We start from the raw sequence: 22,485 nt of genomic DNA, 5'->3' as shown, positions 1-22,485 counted from the left end.
CGCTACAATCTCCTCCATGAATCCAAAGCACTTCCCAGTTCTCCGCTGCACATTGCAGGGGAACTGGCTGCCACCTGAAGCGCGACTCTTGAGGTTTGCATTTTGGAATCCGGGCAGCGATGACTAGAAAGGAGGAACGTTTCCCTTTAGGGGCTCCCATTCAGTTCGGCTTGGCTCCTGGGCGCAGAGAGGGTTAGGCAGCGGCGGTGGCGGCTCCTCACATTGCTAGGGAGTGAAGTCACCGCGGCCAGAGGGGTGACCAGCCACAAATCATGGCACCCGCCTTGTTCCCCAAAGCTGCTGGGCACATTTCCTCCCTCACACCGTCCCGAAGAGGGAGGGTTGTTCCTCAGGCTGTGCCCCGACCCAGATCCCTGCCGCTTGGAACTGGCCGAAAATGGCCGAAGGGTGGGGGCCGGCAGGTGGGCTGGGCTGCATTCGGCGTATAAGATGCACCCAGATTTTCACCCCCTTTTGGGGGGTAAAAAGGTGCGTCTTATACACCGAAAAATACGGTACATACATCATACAGGTAGTCCTCAATTTTCAACTATTTAATAACTGATCAAAGTTACAACAGCCTTGGAAAAACTGGATTATGACCCATAATTGCATTTACAAATCGTCACCCCGCCCCTGTGGTCATGTGATTGCAATTCAGGTGCTTGCATTTAGCACCAGCTGCAGCATCCTGTGACCACATGATCATGATTTGCAACTTTTTTTTTTTTTGGTATTGTCCAGCAAAAAACGCCCACTGAAGAACCTAGATTTCTTTAACAACCATGTGATTCGTTTAATTAGTGCAGTGATTTGCTTAATGATCGCTGTAAGAATTGCCGTAAAATCTGACTCGGTCTAAAACAGCAACAATTTACAATGGAAATTCAACTCATAATTGTGTTTGTAAGTCGAGCCTGTGAATCTTCTCTTTTTCCTGCTCTTTTTGTTCCAGTAAAACCTCTCCAGAACTGTCAATGATGAAGCAGTTTGTGAACATAGTATGTCAGACCCATCCTGCAGAAAAATTTTCCTGAACTTTCTAACATTTTCTAGCATAAACTTACAAATGATACATGCCCCTTGCTCGAAAATTTTGATGTAAAGCTCCCACATAGGACATCCTCATTTTCCAGAGATACAATCTTTTAAAGGATTTGGGAGCAATGGAGAAAACGAGAATAATCAACTACCCAAGCAGTTCTTAATTCACCAAAGTTTGGAAGCAATCAGTATTAAACAGACTGACCCAGAAAATAACCCCACCCTCTCACCCCCAAAGTACCTGAGTTTGTCATTTGTCCGTCTACATTTAACCTGTTCTGTATCCTTATTGGTGGCACAACCACAGTGCATACAGTTGGTTTGGCTTCTAGATTAGCAGAGGATCTGGTTTCTGTTTTTTTATTGGAGGCTTCTGAAAAACGACTTGCTAGAAATGGGCTGTCATGGCCCGAAGAGTCAGAGCTGGGGGAACCATCCACAGTATCACAGCCACTTTCCTGTTCATCATCTGATATGCTATAATATAAAGAAAAACACCACTAAGATATGTAGAGTTTCTATCTTTAGCAGTATACATCCAGAGGGATACTCAAAACCTGTTAAACCAAATACCAGAAATTCTTTCACATTTAATATTTTGAAGTTTCAGAAAGGAACTGAGACTGAAATTAACAATCAAAACTTCCACATGTATTTTTAAAGATAATTTTTGCAGCATGAACTACTGAGAAGCATTTCTGCATCTTCAAAATCCAATGATTTTTGGGATTTTTGGATTTGAGTACAAAAAAAATAAATGTTTTCAGTTGTTGATTATGAAAAAGGGTAATTCTAAAGAAATTCAGAATTTTAATTTTAATTTACTTTCTCTAGCTTTATCACAGCTAGAGAAAGAAAGAAAAGGCAGACTTTGTTTGGGGAAGTCTTCAGCAAACCCTATCTGTCACTATTAAAGCAGTACTGTAGCAGCTTTTTTTCAGGCCTGATCAGCTACAGCACCAGAGCCATTAACTGTTCAAAATAGCTCTTCTTCCTAGCAACTGCTAATTTCATTTACCTTAAATGATGTTCTCATATAACCAAATCTAATTGGTTATATTAGGAGAAAAAATATGACTTAAAAAAAAAAGGGATATATAAACTGTAGCCTCTCAATGCTGCTAAGAGGATCGAAAAATATGGTGATAGTCTTTAACCTAACAATTATTAAGATTTTTCCTTTTTTTTTTTCAACAAAAAATTGTCAAACATTTGCCTCAGCATTAGTAATACCAATGTCTTTTTTTAAATTAGAGTAACCTAGTTGTCATGGCAATTGTCTGAGTAGCATGATAATTTTATATGTCTTTAAATGATCAGACTTCCAACTGAACAAAACTGCTCATATTCGTCCTCTCTGTTGAACTATTCAAAATATAATAATTTATATTTTAAGAATATGTAATAAAATTGATTCACTGAATTCTAAACCACAATAACTTTTTTAGCTTACAGCTTTAAAATAATGGGGGGGGATGTACATAGTTATAGCTTTGCTGAATTGCTACTTTAACATCAGGACCCTTAGATCTTACATAAAACCCCTACTAAAAAGTTGAAAGAAAGCTTTTGGGTAAGTAAAGCAGAATACACATGAACAATATACTCCAATCTTTCTTAATTTGAAATGGGAAAACCAACAGAGGCTGTTTCATAAAAACCAGAGATTATGGTTACCCATTTTCAAACAAAACTTGCCTTATTTAAAAGTATTGACTCTAGTTCCTGTTCATATGTAACAGCAAGTTAGATGTAAATTCATCTTGGTTTTAAGTTGACACAAAAAAAGAAGAAAATAGCAGCAAAAAATCTGTTTGCAAAGATACAGAACTATGCCTCCCATGCCTCATTAGGCCAAAATGGAAAGTTAGTACTTATTAGTAGTAATTATTTACAATTCCTACCTGTTAGGTCTCTTACAAGGGGATGGACTTGATTGTCCAGAAGAGCTTGTGCTCAAAGTGCTGTCAGGACTACTCAATGAACACACACGGTCAATATTTAGTGTACTCTGGCAAGCTTCACAATCAAGACTTCCTTTGCATCTGAAAAAAAATTGAGGGACATACTCATGTCATACCTATTAACATTCAGTCCTCATGCAGCTCTCTATTATTACTGTTGTTGTTGTCATCATGATTCACAGACCAGAAGAAGTCCAGATAACATAATATAGTTTTCTCAATTATCACAAAGGATTTTGTGCTCACTTGACACACCCACACCTGACCCATCACAAGACCTACTAACCACACAATGCCCTTATAAACAGAAGAACACTGAAACTGAGATCCCCTAAACTCCGCTGACCATATTACCCAGCCTGGTAACGAAACATTCGGAAACTAACCCATGAGCCCGGAGGACCAACCTTCACCCACATGAAGAATCAAAGGAAATCTAAGTTGGCAATTCTAAATTACTTCAGCAGCAAAATGTTGTAAAAATAGGTCACAGTAGCCAGGCAGATGTATCGGCCATCTCTTCCCTACAAAGTTGGACGACAGCCTACTAACACAAGAGGAAAAGAAAAGTAGCAAAACTTCAACTCCTTTCTGACCACTTCCTAAGACCCAGACTTCACCTTGTACCAGTGCTTGGTCAGATTTACTTTTGTCTTCCTCCATCAGTGTCTCAGGCTTCTTTTTATTGGTTGTATCTCCACAAATGTTTGCATCTCTGGGAGAAGGGTCACTCGGTAAGCCTGTGGCTATACATGCTTGGCAATGCCATGCTGTGTACATACGCTTTTCATGAAATATTTTTCAATCCATCTCACTGAACATGCACACAGACATGAGCTTATTTTTGTTTGTCATATACAGTACAGAGTCCTTCTAGTTTACAAATACAAATTTCAGTTTAAAAAGCTGTAACAACAGCTGATTCAAACGATCTGTTGTATATAACATACAGGGGAGGAAATCCATTTGACTCCTATTTTTTTTAAAAAAGGGGAGCCCTTTATTAATGCAAGATTTACGGTCTTCGCCATATGAGCACTAGCACACCCACAGATTATAAATGCACCAGGAGCACCTACTTACTCTGCAACTGAATGCCTCTGCATTGCATCATCTTCATCTGTGTCACTGCTGATGGTAATCACACTGGCTGCTGGACTTGGGGAATCTGCAATGATGATAGCCTGGCGCTGCTTGTTTGAAACAGATGGGTCAGGATCCTGCCTGACAGATGGCATACAATAGCTGTTTTCCTGCCTCTCTGAATTATGATTGTCCTGCGTTTCTACCAAACTTAGTTTTTCATCAGCCTTCATATTAATTATCTTTGGAGATACAAATGCCGAATTTTGGATATTGGTATTTTGTAATGCATTATTCCTGTGAAGAAGACATTTATTTAGACCCTTTGTAAGAACGGTTTTACAGAATAAATGCACTAACTTTATTTACCTTTACCAAATTAATTTAAGCTACAACATAAAACTTTGAAACGACAATGAGTATAAATAAATCAACATATGAAACATAAAACAATGAACATACAGGTATCATGGAAAATGTCATTTTCCAGAATAATAATGGAAAACATTTTGGATAACTATTGTGTATCACAAGCAGGGTTGTTCATATGCTGGAATGCAAGGTTCGGAGTTGGATCTATCATGAAATGTAGAACAATACACTGGAAGTACTTTTTAAAAAAAAAAAAAGGAAAGAAGAAATGAAGAAATGCTGGCTTGGACACCATAGACATTTTTGTATTAGATTCAAAATCCACTGAAATCATCAGGAACTATATTCAATGACACCAGTGGACACGAATCAGGGATTACTTAACACAGTTCACCACTGTAACTGTCCTTCCCGGTCTTAGGTTTCTCCATTACTGAAATGTCCCATACCTTTGTAAATAACTTCTGTAGTGATGGGGTACATTTTCTCCACAGAGCACTTACAGTGTTTCTTGCTGCCAGCAAAAGAAAGACTATTCTTAATACTATTCTAAGTCATATTATGACTATTATTTTTATGCTAATTTCAATAGTTCAAACTTGATAAATCCTCATGCACATAAATTTAGGAACAACTAACTAGGGCTATCAGTCTTTTTTTTTTTTTAATAACCCAACCAAAATATATTTCTGCCCTAGACACAGTTGAAGCCACTGTGATAAGGAAAGATAAAATCAGAGGACAGCAAAATTCTACAGTTTTCAAGGGAAGAGAGTTGGCTTGCTTCCTTTGGTTTTAATCAATAGGCTCCGAACAAATTTGTATTGTAATACAATATTTAATTTTTAAATCACCAAAGTTCTAAATAAACACTTAGCTACTGTATATCAACAACTTGACGAGCATGTAATATTTCTAATACATTACCCCCCTTTTAATGGGATTGTGAAAGTATGGTAACATCTGAACTAACCACAAATCATATTCAATACTAACCTCGCTTTATTTCTCTTGGTAGGTGTGGGTTGAGGCCAAACTACATGTGCAATGCCCACACTGATTGGCTGAGGAGCAGATAAAGTTATTTGATTGGTTAAGAGTGGCTGGGTCATCATTGAGTTATAATGGTTACCATGAGGAATCATCTTCCTGGGTAAGACAGAGAAAATAAAGCATTATTCAAAGGTGGCGTCTTTAAACAAGAATTATATAAAACAAAGCATACTACTTCAACATACCCCCATTCTCCAAGTCTCTGTGGGCCAGCCACAGAATCAGAAGCCAGTGTTGTAACAGGAGTTATGTGTTGCCATGTAGGAAACAAAAGTTGCTGACTTCTATTAGACCACGTCTGTTATAAACACACAAAAAAAAGATATAAAATTGGAACTTAGTATTGTCAGGAGTAAAATGAATGAAAATTTCTAAAGTTTTCAGTAAGATGCAGTTTCAGTTTTTATAACTGAGTTTTTTTTAATGTGCATGTGAACAAAAATTAGTTTAATTTTCTATGTGCAGAACAAATGGACATGTTACTTAAACAACAGCATCAAGTAATATGTTTCTGAAAATGCAAAATCTGCAGTAATGACATACCTGAGAAAGGACGCCTCTTATTTGTAGTAAGGTTGGGGCCTGTGTTACCAATGGCACTGCATTATCTACTCTCACAGAGTACCCATTGGCTTTCCCATGATTAGCAGGAATCCCTAATTCAGACAAGAATAATGCTTAATAATGATACAAAATAATAAGGAAACAAAATTAATGTTTATATGAGATTCGAATATAATTTACAGAGCCGCCCACTTAACATGTGACTCAGGCCCATGAACACAATGAAAAACAACAAATGGCAATTACAAAATAAAATATAATACAAAATAATAAACATGCTGTGTCAGAAACACTTGAAAAAAAATTAAAAGAATCAATCAAGATAAGGTCACAAGATCTCCTGGTCCAATGCCTGGTGGGAAAAATAGGTCTTTAAAGTCTTACAAAATGCAGGCAAGCACTGGGCCATCTAGATGTTAGAGCAGGGGTGTCAAACTCACATCATCACAGCGGCATCACATGACGTATTGGGACTTTGTTCCCCTTCACTGAACTGGGCGTGGACGTGGCCAGCGCGTGATGCATCTGGCTCACAGGCCGGGAGTTTGACAGCTCTGTCTTAAGAATGATTGCTGTTCCATAGGACAAACACGAGGACAGAGAAGGCACAAATCCTCAATCAGCCAAGATGATATTGCTTGATGGCACCCAGAACATGGCAATCCTTTCAGAGCTTATATCAGACAGGCATAAGTAAATAGAGAGAAGCAGTCCTGCAAATAAACAGCCCTGGCGAGGAATGGCTTTAAAAGTGATAAACAGCACCTTGAATTTGCACCTGGAAACCAAGTGGCAAACAATGCAGCTCATTATGTAGTAATAACTACTTCCACTACTACACTCTGGACCAGCTTGGCTACTGAGAGGCCTTTAAGGACAGCACCATGTAAAGTTCATTGAAGGGGTGACCAAGGCATAAGTGGCTGTGAACAAGGCCTCCCAATAAAGAAATAGACAAAACTGGTTCACAAAATGGATTCGTTGAAAGACCCTGTGAAAAGCCAAAGTTGTTTTCAGGCAGGAGTCATGAATCTAGGAGGACCTCTAATTATGCTCCTTGGTGAAGCGCAATCCTATTCAAAATAAAGACAGAAAGTCTCCAGATTTGGTGTGCCTTAAGGCTCCCAGCCATAACTTGGGTTGAACCAAACCTGTTCATCTCCATCTAATCCCCGACAGTTTACAGACATTGGGATAGAACCTCAACAGGATCACATTAACCCAGGGGTTGAAATATATACCTGGGTATCTTTAGCACTCTAATTATACTTAACTCCATTACCTAACAGTATTATACAGTTATTAAATAGGAATGGAAAGAGAATCAAATCCTGAGGCACTTCACAGAGCAAGGATCAAGGCATAGATTTTCCCTGCAGCAATACTGACTGGAATCAACTCTGAAGGAAGAACTTTTTCTTCCCTCATCCTCTCCCAAATGTAAACTATACAGGTTGCCCATGACTTATGACCATTATTGGAATCTTGGTCATTGAGCAAAGTGGTTGTTAAGCGAGACATCATGTCACTGCTTGTCTCAAGTACCACAATCTCAGCATTCCTGGTTGTGATTAAGCAATCTCATAGGTTGTTAAATGAATGGCGTCCCAGGTAAGTAGCACAGGATACCTCAATGGGATGGGGGAGACCCTGGAAAGCCTGCAACAGGCTGTGTGAGAATATGTCTCCACTCAGAGGAGTTGAAAATCCTCCTTGCCGAAATCCAAGAAGGATTTTCAGACCCTGAATGGAGAGACTTTCACACACAGAATTCATCAACCCAATAAGACCCTAAATTGAAATTCTTCAGCAGGCAATTCTTTCAGTCAGCCCCCCGATATGACCGGGAGTTCTCTCAGCAGGTGGCACAGGCTTGCAACCTTCCCCACTGACTTTCAGGGGAAACTGACAGAAAAGATTGCAAATGATGACCACATGATCACAAGGCGCTTGGCAATTGGTTGTGTGAACAGGTTACCAAGCAACCAGATCTATGATTTATGTGATCACATGACTAGGGTATAGACCATTTTGCAACAGTCAGAAGTGCTTTACAGGCCATAAAGCACCCTTTCCGAGGACATCATTAATTTGGACCACCATTAAGCATTAACATTAAGTTAAGGCCTATCTGCATCTACTTTTTGAGACACGTTAAAATCAGAGGCAGGTTTTCTACTCCCTTAGTTTGGCTATGAGTAATTTGAGAAAAAGAATGATAACAGGAAACAGAAAGAAAAAAGAGTTTTAGACCTTTACTCAGAAATTGCTTCCTACTTATAAAGAAGTCATACTGTATGGGGTTGCGAGTCATGTATCCTCTGTTCTCTCAGTACATTTCATTTGGCTCCAACCTTATTACCGAATCATAATTTAGCAATCAAGAACATTCCTGCATGTCATTCATCTCTCATCTGAGGATGCTGAGCTGTCCTAACTGAACAAGGAAAATCAAAGTTTCCAGGAGGCATAGTTTGTCAGAAAATAAGCAGCCACCAAGAGGTTATGTGTCTCTGTGTTGGTTTAATCAGACAGAGGCATCAGTAACATACACCATGGCTAAAATGCAAATTAAGCAATCCTGAAATACTAAACTGAAGTAGAGCTTAACACCTAGCACCAGAAAGAGATATAAGGCTGCAAATTATAGACCAGTGTTGGCTGTATCAAATAAACCATTCACTCATCAGTGATACCCTTTTTAATTCTGGGATTAAGCAGCCAGCAAATAGATAGCCGCAAGTTCTAGCAGGCAGCAATACTACTTAAATGTAGCAGTAATTGAATTTTCACCAAGTCTGTACCACTTTAGCACCACAGTCCTGAGCACCAATGATAAAGATGCATAGGGCATACTTTGACAGAGGAGTCAAAAAGACCAAGATTCTCATAAAATATGACCCAGCAACCTCTGTCACGTATAAGCAACAAGTACCAATAGGTGCATAATTAATCTAAATTCATGAGCAACCCACTGAGTGTCAATCAAGACATACCCTTCAAATTCCAATAGGCAGTGACATCACCATGCATTGTCATCATTATCATCATCTTGTGCATTCCTCTGGGATTGAAGAACGCATTTAACCAATTTCCCAAAGGGGTTCTTTCAGTAAGTTTTATAGCTCATTATTTTTTAAAAAAAGATATGAAATAACAATTGTCAAACAAAGGGTTCAATCAGCTTAGCTGAAATGGCAAGCAAGTAGTATTCAAGTTTTGATTCCTCCAGGGCACACAAACGTATTTAAATGACCAATAAAAATGCTTTGCATTGGTATTAATGAAATCTTATTTTTAAATATAGAGGAGGAACTTGATACCACCAGGTCTTCTTATAACACTGATCATCAATATGCGTGCATATTGTGTAAACAGCATTAACATAAATATTGAATCTGAAGCTGTTTTGAAAGAACTTCATCCTCCTACCCTCACCCCCAGAAATAAAGCTAGAACCATTAAAATAAAGCAATGAAGTGATTTCTCAAGAATTTATCATGGCCATCAGAGGCTTGGATTTTAAGGGAACTTTCCAGGAATGCGGAGCTTGTTATATTTGCAGAAGGCAGCAGATGCAGGTCATCCTGCTGATAAAAGGGAAGGAGGCATTTATTCCTATCCCCTCTCCTTCAGCAGACTTTCCCTGTACCCTATTCTGGGTTACCAGTTCTACTGAACAGGATTTTAAGGGAAAAGCTGGTGTAATTTATGTATCAGATTCTTATCATGCCTTTCATCTAGGATTTCAAACCAGCATATATACTGCTGTCTCCTCCATTTTTCCTCACTACCACCACCACCACCCTTTGAGGTAGGTGGGGCTGAAAGGTAATGACTGCCCCAGTGTCACTTAGCTTCCAGGCCTACAGGCAGACTAAAACCAGCTACTCCAATAAACTAGATCTTTCCATTCCTCCCCCCCCCCAAAAAAAACCCAGAGCAAGATGCTCCTACCAGTAAGAGCAGATACCAGTGTATTTCAATGGTAAAATTATTTAAATTATTTTTTTTAAAAAAAATAAACATTAAAAATTAGGTCAAACCTTGGACAGCAGGGGGACATATAATCAATGTTTGATGAAAAGCATCACTGCAACCAAACTGAGCAGTTCCTGCCTGTAAGGGTATTCCAGGATGCATAACCGCGTGGGCTGTTGCAGCTAATGTCTGAAACAATATGTATATTATAAATCAACAAAGAGGCTGTTACACTTTTAAGGCTAAGCTAAAAGTAGCTTGCTTAAAACAAAAACATATAAATAAGTCATATAAATAAGTTTATGTTTGGTTTCCACGATTACTTTAGGATTATATAATGTTCCTTCTAAGATAGTGGGAAACAAACACCATACATGAAATTCAACTTGATACTCAGCAAAACAGAATTTGACCACAGGAGGGCACTATAATAAAACATTTTAGAGTGTACAGCTTCAATTGTGTTTGGCTTGGTTTTTGTAAAATGTTTTCCAAGAGAAGTTCTAAATCAACCAGTATTGCTCCAGAACCCTAGGGTTCAAAAAGAACTTTGTGGAGTTCTATGAAATTACTCTCCTCCCACCTCATATTCAAATGCAGCCAATTGCATACAGCAATTTTTTAAGGAAAAAAGTTACAGGTTGTCCTTGCTTATTGTCCACTCGTTCAGTGACAGTTCAAAGTTACAATGGTGCTGAACAAGGCAGACTTAAAATAGGTCAAAGTAGTTGCAGCTGTTTCAGCGCTCCGGTGGTCCCACAATCACACGATCACCATTTGTGACATTCACTGCCAGTTTCCAACAAGCAAAATCAAAGGCAGGTGACTGTGAGATGGTGCAACTGCCTAGGATTCACCTAATAACAACAGTCAGAATTGCAGTCATAGGTTGGTGCTGACATATGGCACCTCGCTTTAAGACCGTGTTGCTTAGTGGCATGGTTCCTGCTCCCAATTACTATCAGTAACTCTATCATTAAACATGCATTTCTTTGGTTAAAACATTAACCTTCCAGATAAATGGAAAAGATAATTTTGCATACAGAATAAACAGTTTAGTTTTTATACTTCTGATAAGTGGAACAATTTTCTGGGAGAGTAATTGGGAGGTTCATTTTTGTGGACTTCAAACCATTTTAACATCTGTATTTGCATAATTACATTACAACAATACAAGTCCCTTTTTAATGCCAATTCTCTCTTTACAGCTTTACTTCTAGCTGGGGGGGGGAGAAGGGGAGGGGTTTTTGAATTTTTTATAACAAGTTCCACAGACTCAAAAAGTGTGAAAACTCCTGTTCTAAAGAACAAATGAAATTACTAAGCTTAGTTATTACTTCAGGTTAGAGTTAAATGAAGGCCCATCAGTGCAGCCCTCCTCCTTCTTGAATAAGGGATCAAAGTAAGAAGCCAAGAGAGAAGAAGGATAAATGCTAAAATGTAATCCCTTGTGAATTCTCAACTATTCACATTTTCAATCATGGAAAAGTCCAAGGAACTTCAGGCACAGCAAACAATAATGCTTATGGCTGCAAGCAACATGTATAGACTTCCTCATCTTCACCCAAGGGAAAACCTGCATGATTACTATGAGAACTGTCACGTACATATCTCTAAGGAGGAAATGTGAACATTCTATTTAAGGTAATACAAATAAGCATGGGAATAATGAAGCACTTGCATTTCCTGTTTCCCTATGTATCTCAAACATTGCCAATATTTCGCATGTAAATGAATGAAGATACTAATGTATTTATTAGGGTTATGTGTCTGTGGGTAAGAGCTTACATCAGATGAAGTGGATTGTGCCAGTGCTGATTTCTCTAAAGTTTACTTTACAATTCAATTCAAAGCATAACCAAGTTAAATTGCATAAAATACCCTATACTGACACTACCCAGCAGGCTGATGAACATTCAGATTCATATCTTTCTTATTGAAAGTCTCTCTTTTTCTGCTACTGTGATGATTCTATTACAAACGTGCCCCATTCTAAAGTCTCAGATAAGGGGAGAAAGCAAGCTTTTGTCAAATTAGAAATACCTGGTTCTGTACTGCCCCAATCTTGGTGAAATTAGGCATCAGGCCTAGTGTGTTGCTTGCAGCAACTGGTCCCAAATGTATTGTTTTATTGCAATTGCTTATCTCGTATGAATTTGACCGGAACTTGCAAACATCCATGATATGAAAAGACGATTTCACACTATTAATGAGAGAAGGAAAAAGGAATTGTCAGAAAGACTGAAGTACTCCATATCCTAGAGTCAAACTGAGTTGTAAAAGTAGCTAAAGTGTGTACTCACTGTGGTACTGACTATACCACAGCGATTAGATTTCATATGCCAATGACTACCGAGGTCCTGTAGTGATGCAAACAGTGCATATGTTTAAAAGGCATCTTGCTTTCCCGCTCTACACCGTTAGAAAATTATGATTTCTCCCTATACTAGTAGCAGATTACATATGCATTATAAATGAGCACATTATTAAGGCAACAAGGGATAAGACAGCCAATTTTGATTATGTGCAGTTGTACAAAATACACAATAGAGTAAATAAAGTTTCATTTGTATTCCTGGTGATTTCACGGACACCAATAGGTTACCATTGCCACCTTCTGGGGATTTTTTTTCTTTTTTTACTTCTCAGCCCTAGGATTCCTTGGAGGCTTCCTGCCCCAGAACTAACCAGGTCCAAACAAAGCCAGCTAAGTGCTGCCTTTTGCTGAAACATGTGGAAAAACAGCAACACTTCTAATCTTCATGCCATCTGAAAGCTGCCTGTAATAGATATTCTGCCTCAGCTGCATCATCATGAAATGAACGCTCATATACTGGAAGAGACCATTGTCAGGAGGAGGTTTTCCAGAATCCAACCCCACAGATCATACACAACACATCATGGGACCCAGTGAAAAAGGCTCAACCAGGATCATTATAAAAAGTGTCTTATGGGACATACTGGTTGCTGTGAGGAAAATCAAGGAGGTGCTTCATGGTAACAAAAGGATGGCTCAGTGTGTCAACCGGAGTGATTCTCAAGTTAGCATCAATCAATAGCATTTTCTTTAAAAGGCTGACAAACTCTCTTCTGTCCGCTTTCTCTGCCAAAAGATCACTTCCTTCTAGATCCATCACCATGTTCACCTAGCATTGAATAATTAGATGCAAAAGTTTGTTTCAGGTTGTTTTCCAAATAAATATTAATAAAACAGCACTGTATAATAAAACTACAACATCACCAATAGCAAGTTCTATAAATCTGAACTAAATCCAAAAAGATTTCGTTCTACATTGTATTACAGCACTTATATTTCACTTTTTGTCCAGAAATTCAAAGTCTCCCCATTTTTACTCCCTTGAACAACACTTTGGGAAGTAAACTGGGAAGAGAGTGCAACTGGCTGAAAGTCACCCAATGTGCTCTGGAGGCTTTCAGACTTCAATACAGTGAACTGGATCAAGTTCAATAATGTTATAGTACAGTAGGTAATATAACCTACTGTCATACTGTTATATACTGTAATATAACCTACTGTTATTCAGAAGAGTGATAAACAGCAGTGGTGAAAGAAATACAGGAACTGCTAATAAGGAAATAGCTTGAAAGTATCACAGGTATAATAAAGAAACAAGTGTACTTCAAGTGCCAGATTAAAGACCAACTCCATTTTAATGTTAGTTTATATTAGTTTAATGGTATTATAACAAAGGATAATTCACACTATAAAACAAAGGACACTAAAAATGGCAAGAAAGTAACTTTTCACATCTAGATTTTCAAAATTCTTGGAGGCATGGAATCCTTATACATTATTAACAATATGGGATGGGATGGGATTGAGGCAAGAGGCAAACTGAATTACTTTAAAAAGTGAAATTCCATTAATTTCACATGCAGTTATAGAACATGCAGATGAATACATAAATCTGGATATGGTATCATGCAATTCAAAGTGCCCCCTGTAAGCAAAGCTCCAGATAAAACAAAAGGGAGAACTTTGAAAATGAACAGAGAACATTTACTACAAAATAAATTAGAGGCAAAAGGCTCTTAATACAAAGTATTTCAAATGTATACACATGTACTCACATGCACTATATCATCCAAACAGTTGAAAATGTATTTCCGGGCTTCTTTGGATTTCATACCTGTTTCACCTTCATGTTCTTCCAGTGTCTTCAGAAATGTGAAGGTGGGGGAAAGATGCATATATTATTCTTAATATATTAGTGTTCAGTGCAGAAAACTGAACAGTAGAGATTACAGTATACAACACAAGTGTTGTGTTTAAAGTATACATTACCATAAAATTCTTTTGTTTAGAAAAACATAAAAATAAACCCTGGCTATCTTGTCATTATTTTTTTCTTGGAATTCTCAGAAACTTTCTGGATCTTGGATGGCTACAATCATAACAAATTTAACACCAATCTAAATACTATCAGGAAAATACAGTATTTAAGAATGTTGTATCTATGTATATAGGTAACTGCATTTGGGATATGTAATACTGCATGTTTGACATCTATGTTTGGATTTTGCTTGAATTTACATATGCAGATGAACTCGAAGGTTTAGTAGTACTCCTATAAAATGAGAATATAAATTATTTCCCTTGCAGAGAGGCGGTAAACCAAGGATTATTGGAACCTCTGGGCCTGAAAAATATGATAAATTAATATTCACTGTAACAAGTATTATTTTGCAGGTCATCCTCAATTTATGACCAGTCAGTTAATAACTGTTTGAAATTAGGTTCACAATAAATTCTTTATAGCACATAAAGCATTTCTGGCCATCATAAAATGTCATGCCACAACACCCCAGGTGTCATATAATCACATTTTGGGTGCTTGGCAATGGGCTCACCTTTATGACTGGTTGCAGCATCCTATGGTCACATAATCACAGCTTGCGACTTTTTTGCCAATTTCTGGCAAAAAAAAATGTCCATTCAAAAAAAAAAAAAATGGGTTCACATTTATGACCAGTTTGCTTAACAAACTCAAATTAGCTAATGACTGTGATGATTCGCTTAATGATTGCTGCAAAAAATGTCATAAAATCAGGTCCAATCAGGTGGCTGTCTCATCACCATAACAACTTATCACCAGAAATATTTCCCAATTGTAGTTTTAAGCGGAGGACTTCCTCTATTGGTAAGGTCTCCTAATGGAAGGTCCATTAGTTATAAGATTTTTGAACACTGCATTCTATCTTTCAGTTCAGTGTTGATTCCATAGTATGCTCATTCCTAATGTTCTTTCATGAGTAAATCAAAACTATCTCAGTCTCCTTCATAATAAATGGATATATATAATATCGAAAAGGCTTTTCACAATGGAAAACTCTATTTAGAAGAATGAAAAACTTTGTATTGATGGCTCTAAGATTCCAGAAGTTTATAAAATCTATAAAAACAATCAACCACTTAAATAAATAAAATGCACAGAATTCATAGTATAAAATTAACAGTTATAACATAAAGATACCAACACAGTACAAAATCAACAATCTACCTGGCATTCCCATTCAAACAGATACTCTAAAAAGCTCCCTCTTAACTACTCTTCTAAGTCCATCCAGGTTGATGCCAACTGAACTTCCAGAGGAAAAGACATTTAACAGAGATGGAGAAGACTGAGACAAACCTTTAACATCCTGATTTTTGGGAGGTGCAAATTAGACAGGTCACTTCTAACTGAAGTAGGCAATACTGGAAGCATCTGGGCTTCATAGGTTAACATTAGCACTTTGATTTATATTTAGAAGCTTACCAGAAACCATTGCAGCAAACACAAAATTGGAGATATTGGTTGGTCAATAAACAAACCAGTACATTTTGCACCAATGTAGATTCAGATAGTCTTCAAAGGCAGCAACATGTAGAGTGCATTGTAGTAGTCAATTCTGGAGGTTAGTTACTGAAGCAGAGTCCTGCTGCTTCAGAATTTAAAAGAATCCCTCTTTATACGCCCATATAAGACTTACATTTTCTTGATAATCTGCTGCTTTTATAAGCCTCGAAGCCTTTATGTTGTTTGAAAAATAATTTTCTTTCCAAGTACAAGTTATAGTGTTATGCAGTGTCCAGGATGTTTTGAACCAAATAATGGCACTAAAGCTGCATCCAATTGTTATTGTAAATAAATTCAACTGAACATTACTTCTGCTTGAATCCCAATGTTCATTGTTGGGAAACAAATCAAACAATCCACAGCAAAATTGTTTTTTCCAAATCATTATCCAGAAAGGGCAGACATTTCAGAGAGAATAGTGACAAAGTAGCTCTTGTATGGCTCAGTAAATTATTTCCAAAATACATAGCCAAAAGCATAGAACACAGGAACTTGTCATCATGAGGACTATCAGTACCTTTAATCTCCAACCAGAATATGGTACATCTTTTTCTCTACAGAAAAATCGTGTGGTCTTCGTTCCAAGGTTCAACAATTGCTCCGCAGGGAATCCTTGTGTTTGTGAAATGTAGCGAATCTATAGAGATAAAAGTATCACAGCACTTTTTTCACCAATACATACACACCTATCAATTTTAGAACCTAAACAAGCACTTCACTGTACTTAATATAATTAAAGAATATCACAATGGCTCAAGAATGTAACAACAAAGAAGGATCAAACCCAGGCTGTAACAGAATATTTGAATGTTGCATTTTATTTAAGCAGATCTTAATCTTTAATTTATACAGAGGCAGTATCCAGGATTGTTTTGACTAAACACCCTCTTAACGATTTTGAAATATCTGAAATCAGACATATTTTTCAGAGGTGAGAGCCTGAGCCTTGTCATCTGGGAGGAGTAAGAGCCAGTTGCTCTTGAGGAAAGCGAGAGGGTCCTTGGGATTGTGAGCTCACTCATCTGTGTTCTAGATCCAAGCCCCATCTGCAAAATGGCATGTGGTTGAGTCCAGGCAGTGATTAATGCCTCTTTACAGGAAGTGAATGGTACCACCCGCGATAAAGGAGGTGGAGGTGCGCCTTCTTCTCAAGAGGCCATCCATGAACCCCAAAACTTTGGACAACTTTCATCCAGTCTCCAATCTTCCCTTTTTAGGGAAGGTTGTTGAGAGGGTGATTGGCACACACTACAAAGGGCCCTGGATGAAGAAGATTATCTGGACTCTTTTCAATCTGGATTCAGGCCAGGGCACAGCACTGAAATGATATTGGTCACGCTTGATGATCTTTGGAGGACACAGAATGGAAGTGGTGTGACTATTCTGGTCCTTCTAGACCTCTCAGAGGCTTTCGATACCATTGACCATAGTAGCCTTGTGGACTGGCTTTGGGGATTGGGAATGGAAGGCACTGTGTTACAGTGGTTCTCCTCCTTCCTCCATAGGTGGAAAGCCATAGCCCCTTGCAATAAATATGGGGTGTCCCATGGCTCAAGCATTTCACCCCTTCTTTTTAACATCTACATATAACTACTAGGGGAGCTCATCCATTGGTATGGGGTTTGGTATCATCAGAATGTTGATGATATCTCCATCCCTTGTTAGACTAATGATGCTCTGACGGTGCTAGCCAAATGCCTGCAGGCTATAAGAGTCTGGATGGAGAAGAACCGCTTTTTGGCTCAACCCTGGCAAGATGGAGTGGCTATGGGTTTTTGCGCCCTCCCCCAGATGATACTTCATCTGTGACTCTGGATGGGGTGGCACTTCCCTTGGCTGAGCTGCTGTGTAATTTGAGGGTCCTGCTAGAGTCACAGTTCCTGCTCAAAGAGAAGGTGGCAGTCCTGGTTTGGGGGGGAGTTGCACATATTTGTTTAGTGCACCAATAGTGTCCTTTTCTGGAGCTGGAGGCCTTGCTCATGGTCAGTCATGCTATGATCACCTCCTGTTTGGATTACTGCAATGCGCTCTATGCGGAGCTGCCATGAAGTGCCACTTCAACTGACCTGGAATGAAGCAATGTGCACAATAATGCCCCGCCCCCTCCGATTTTCCAGTGTTATACCTATGTTGCGTGAGCTGCACCACCTTCCGGTTCCCTTCCAGGTGCAAATCAAAATGCTGATCCCTATGGAATATTCTGCCTCTATCCTCCTAAGGATAGAGTAAAAGCTTTGAAGACCTGACTTCCCCCCCGCCCCGCCCCCACAAAGCACTGGGATGAGATTAGATACTTGCACGTCAGAAGTTTGGATTGGTGCCAGGTTTTTGGGGTTTTTTTAATTTTTTTTTAATGTGTTTACTTTTAATATGGTTTTGTTTGTTGTTTTAAGTTGTAATTGAGAGCCACCCAGAGTTGGTTATAAGATGGGCGGCTTTATAAATGGTTTAAATAAAAAAATGTGTGATGTGTTTTTATATTGTAATAGGGTTTTAATTACTATTCTTGTAAGTTCCCCAGAGTCACTTTTTGTGAGATGGGTGGCTACATAAATTGGCTAAATAATAATGAATAAAACTACTGACGTACTTAAAAAAACACATAGCTACAGATCCTTCTATCCTTGCAAGCCTGGAATGATATGGAGATGTAAAGTGAATGGCATTGATATAAACTAAAGGGAAATTTTTTCCTCATGCATTTATATGTATAGATATACAATAACTATTTGTTATAATTTTGCTTTTCAAATTACGTTATTCACCTGTATATTTATAGTTTCATCCAGAAAACTGTATAAATAAAAACTCTTTATTCAATTCAGTCTAACTCTATACCAGTCCTGGTTACCTCTGTTAAATGAGGGCCACATTCGTCATTAAGCAAGGATCTTAATTCCTGCCAATTTCCCCTCTGACTTTGCTTGAGTGAAGCTGGCAGGGAACATTGGAAATCAAGATTATGTGACTACAGGGACACTGCAACTCCAAGGAAGTATCGTTAAGCCCCCTCATTCAACATTGTTGTAATTTTGAATGGTCATAACCTAAGAACTACCTGTACCTGAAATTCACAGGAACAGCCTTACTGTTGACTCGATGTGCATTTAACTCAGTTACCATGATATGTTGATCCTTCATACACTAAAAATCTTACCATAGTAATGAAATTTAAATTCCCTACTGACCAAATTACAATTTTAAACAATTAAAATAAATATTCTTATAGCACCAGTGCAGTTTCTTTTACCTGATCATATTCAAGGGCTCCTGGATATAGTGGCCATCCAAGGAATAGTTCAGCAATCACACAGCCCAATGACCACATGTCTATGGCTTCACAGAATGGCAAACCCAATATGATTTCTGGTGCTCTGAAAACAGAAATGGCACAATGGCTCGTTGTCTTAGTTTTATATATAAATATTAATGAAAACATACAAATACGTAATATTGAATATCAAGCCACATAGGCTTTCTGTTCCTGCTACATAAAGAACTTTACATTCTGCCTTCCTTTTCCTTTTTCAAACCTGAATCCTTTAATTTAATTCAGTCACTGAATGTCACTGAAGTTGCCTACTGGATGTTATCTTGCTTCTGGATAAACTATTTGAGGAATTCAATGTTTGGGCCATGCTTTTCTTAGTTGATAGTTAGCATGTAAACACATTAGTGGCTTTCTCTTTTCTGTAGTAAAAGACTATGAAGAATTCAGCTTATATCTGACAAGTGTAATCTGGATTTTTATTTATTAATCTACCCCATTCATTATTTTCTCTGGACATTTATTACAATATAGTAACAATAACTGGATTTTCAAAAATGTTTGGGTGAGATTCCAGTGGGGTGCCATGCAAATAAAAAGGACTCTTCAAAAGGTTTGCAAAAGGAATACCAAAGGCAGCTGATAACTCAGAAACTTTAATTCATACCATCTTGAAAAATAGAACTCCTAAATATTTAAAACTTATGCTTCACATCCTAATGTGGTGTGACACTGATGGTGAAGAAATTTCCCATGAAAAGCCAAAAGTGGTAGCACGTAAGGTTTTTGTTGTGGTTGATTCCTTTGCTTTGAATTTAAATAGTTTAACTATGTCTGAAATGATGGAACTGTTATTTTTAGTATAATCTTTATGGAGGAAGAAAAAAAATATTTCTGAGGATGAAAATACCCTTATGTCATCACTCTGGAATGTTTTCAGTATTCTGGGTAGATGCATCAATTAATATAAAATTACCCTATTCATTTCTTTTACATGATGATTTAATATACTTCTAACTTCCTACTTTGTTTATCTTTAAAACAAATTAACATACTTCACATTTTGTACTGGTTCATGCTTCACACCAATGAATAGACAGATTTATTAAAAACTGAAATCTTTCTATTGGAGTTCATCATTTGACTTACCACTTGTCGTACCTTTCTAGCTGTGCAATGTCCTTTCTGGAGTATGGTGCCCAAGATTGTGCACAATATCCCAAATATAACCATAATCAAATCACATATTCATACTTATTTTTCAACAATCTCTATGAAATATGTTTTTTCACACAATCATATATACTATGATTAATGGAAATATAGTTCCTAGCAATTACAAATAACATGTTTATAGGTCCAGGATAGGCTATCTGTGATTCCAAAATGCTTATTACCAAAAATTAATGGCATATGTACCTGCAAATTTCCAAGAGTAAATTACTTGGAAGCTGACCTCTCTAGAGAGAGAGAGAGAGGGAAAAAGAAAGGGTATAAAGACTGAACTGAACCAGTCAGTCTTCATTCATTCATTCATTCCCTCTGCCCGCCCATCCTCTACCCTGTAACGCTGCCAAACCTATGTAGAGGTAGCCTTCACTTAACTGTTCATAGTTATGATGGCACTGAATGACGGGACTAAAGTTCCAGTTGTTACAGCATCCTATAATCACAATAAAAAAAAATTCAGGCACTTGGTAACCAACTCAAACTAACAACCAGCTGCAATGTCTCGTAGTCATGTGATTGCCATTTGTGACCTTCCCTGCCATCTTTTAACAAGCAAAGTCAATGGGAAATAGCAATGAAAGTTGTTAAGTCCCTTGGATACTTCTCCCCCATGCCTTTCTGCACTCTCATATGGCAGTCTCTCCTTCCCTCTTTGCTTGCCTCTCTCTCCTTTTCCCCTTTGCCTGATACATGGTGCCTGACTTCCTCCCTGAATTTGCACCCATCTACAGCACCTCCACTGCCTTATTCACATGCAATCTGCACCAAATTCTTCAGATTATTCTCTATCCTCCTGTAGTTACCTCTACACCTGGGACTCCGTTTCCTGTTTTAATGACCTGCAAGTTTCACACACACACACTGGGACTGCCTGGATTGCTGCTAAGCAATGTGTCATGTGACATTCTGCTTTATGACATCACTTAGCCACAGCAATCCCAATCCCGACTGCTGTCATAACTCAAGGACTACCTGTATAAGATGCACATTATCTTTTATAGTAAAGCTTCATCTTTTCAGTCTTCCTGGAAAGAGTCAAAATCCACACCTTTTTACTCAGTTCTACTAGAACTGAAGTATCACATTTCCACAGAATTTGCATAAGGAGATATTGTGTTAAAAGAAGCAATGTTCCACAAATATAATTTCTCAATAATGTAAATCAATTTGTATCTCTCGTTTCAGGCGTCACGTTTTGTTCTCGAGTATCATAAACAAGGAGCAAATTGACTGGCGGTTAGCGAAAGGGCAAAATCACAAGTGGACTAAAACTGAACTAACTTTCTCTGTATATTCCAGTTGCTGTTTACATATTCTTTTGTTGAAGAAATTGATAATAGTTATAGATGCATTACCATTAATACAATAGTTCATTTTTTATTTGCTAAAGTACCTTAACATAAACCAGCTAGTTCCAATTAGTTCAAATTATTCTTTTATATCGAGACTTAGATTAACACTTCTTTAACTTGGGGGATACAAACAGATTTACAGACAATCCTTGTTTAGCTACTACAATTGTGACTAGCAAGTCAGTCATTAAGCCAAATAGGGTCTATGCTTGCAATCTTAGTTTTCCTTGCTTTACAGATCTGCAAAGGTCAGTTATTTTTTTCATCACAGTTGTAACTGTGAACTGTCGCTAAATGAGGACTAGTTTTATTTCTATTCTATTCAAATAGAACGCTCAGGTGATTTTTTAAAATTTAACGTGTATAAAACAAAGACATTAAGAATAAATAGGGTAAAACACAAATAGTAAAATCATAGATCTTTGGATCTGAACTCACAGATTTTCTAATGGTAGTGAGAATGGGAACAAGGACAATCCTCAAGGAAATATACTCTGTAGATGGAAGCAATGTATAAGAAGCCCCACTTCTGCATGCCCAAGATAAATCAGGGATTTCTCCTGTAGCCGCTAATTAGCATGAATGTATATTTTCCCAATAATGTTTACATTGGTATGTTAATCATACATGTGGGGCTCAGATTATATTATCAGAAGCAAATGTTTTTTGAGGATCATACAGGCATAACTCAAGGAGAGTAAATAACAACATCT

General features: G+C 37.8%; 1 protein-coding gene across 12 annotated transcripts in view; it reads right to left on the bottom strand.

Annotated features, from left to right (window-relative positions):
* Window positions 1-22,485, bottom strand: part of HIPK3 (homeodomain interacting protein kinase 3) — an 89,406-nt gene that overhangs the window by 5,870 nt on the left and 61,051 nt on the right. For 7 of the 12 annotated variants that reach the window (XM_060687662.2, XM_034417151.2, XM_060687660.2 and 4 more), the window contains 12 exons: window positions 19,173-19,296; window positions 16,440-16,559; window positions 14,154-14,240; window positions 13,023-13,207; window positions 12,105-12,264; window positions 10,127-10,250; window positions 6,060-6,172; window positions 5,702-5,814; window positions 5,460-5,612; window positions 4,092-4,388; window positions 2,949-3,089; window positions 1,286-1,521 (listed from right to left, as the gene is read on the bottom strand). In XM_060687662.2, the coding sequence (XP_060543645.1) occupies window positions 1,286-1,521; window positions 2,949-3,089; window positions 4,092-4,388; window positions 5,460-5,612; window positions 5,702-5,814; window positions 6,060-6,172; window positions 10,127-10,250; window positions 12,105-12,264; window positions 13,023-13,207; window positions 14,154-14,240; window positions 16,440-16,559; window positions 19,173-19,296 (1,853 nt within the window). Of the gene's footprint in view, window positions 1-1,285; window positions 1,522-2,948; window positions 3,090-4,091; window positions 4,389-5,459; window positions 5,613-5,701; window positions 5,815-6,059; window positions 6,173-10,126; window positions 10,251-12,104; window positions 12,265-13,022; window positions 13,208-14,153; window positions 14,241-16,439; window positions 16,560-19,172; window positions 19,297-20,795; window positions 20,854-22,485 lie in introns of all 12 variants that reach the window. The other 5 variants (XM_087878255.1, XM_087878247.1, XM_087878249.1 and 2 more) reach the window with 1 other exon arrangement.

This window comes from Pantherophis guttatus, chromosome 1, assembly GCF_059756535.1.
Source record: "Pantherophis guttatus breed Tessera chromosome 1, ASM5975653v1, whole genome shotgun sequence".
In the NCBI taxonomy this organism is placed as follows: Eukaryota; Metazoa; Chordata; class Lepidosauria; order Squamata; family Colubridae; genus Pantherophis; species Pantherophis guttatus.
Note: the sequence above shows the minus strand (reverse complement) of the source record. Positions and strands in the feature narration are given on the sequence as shown.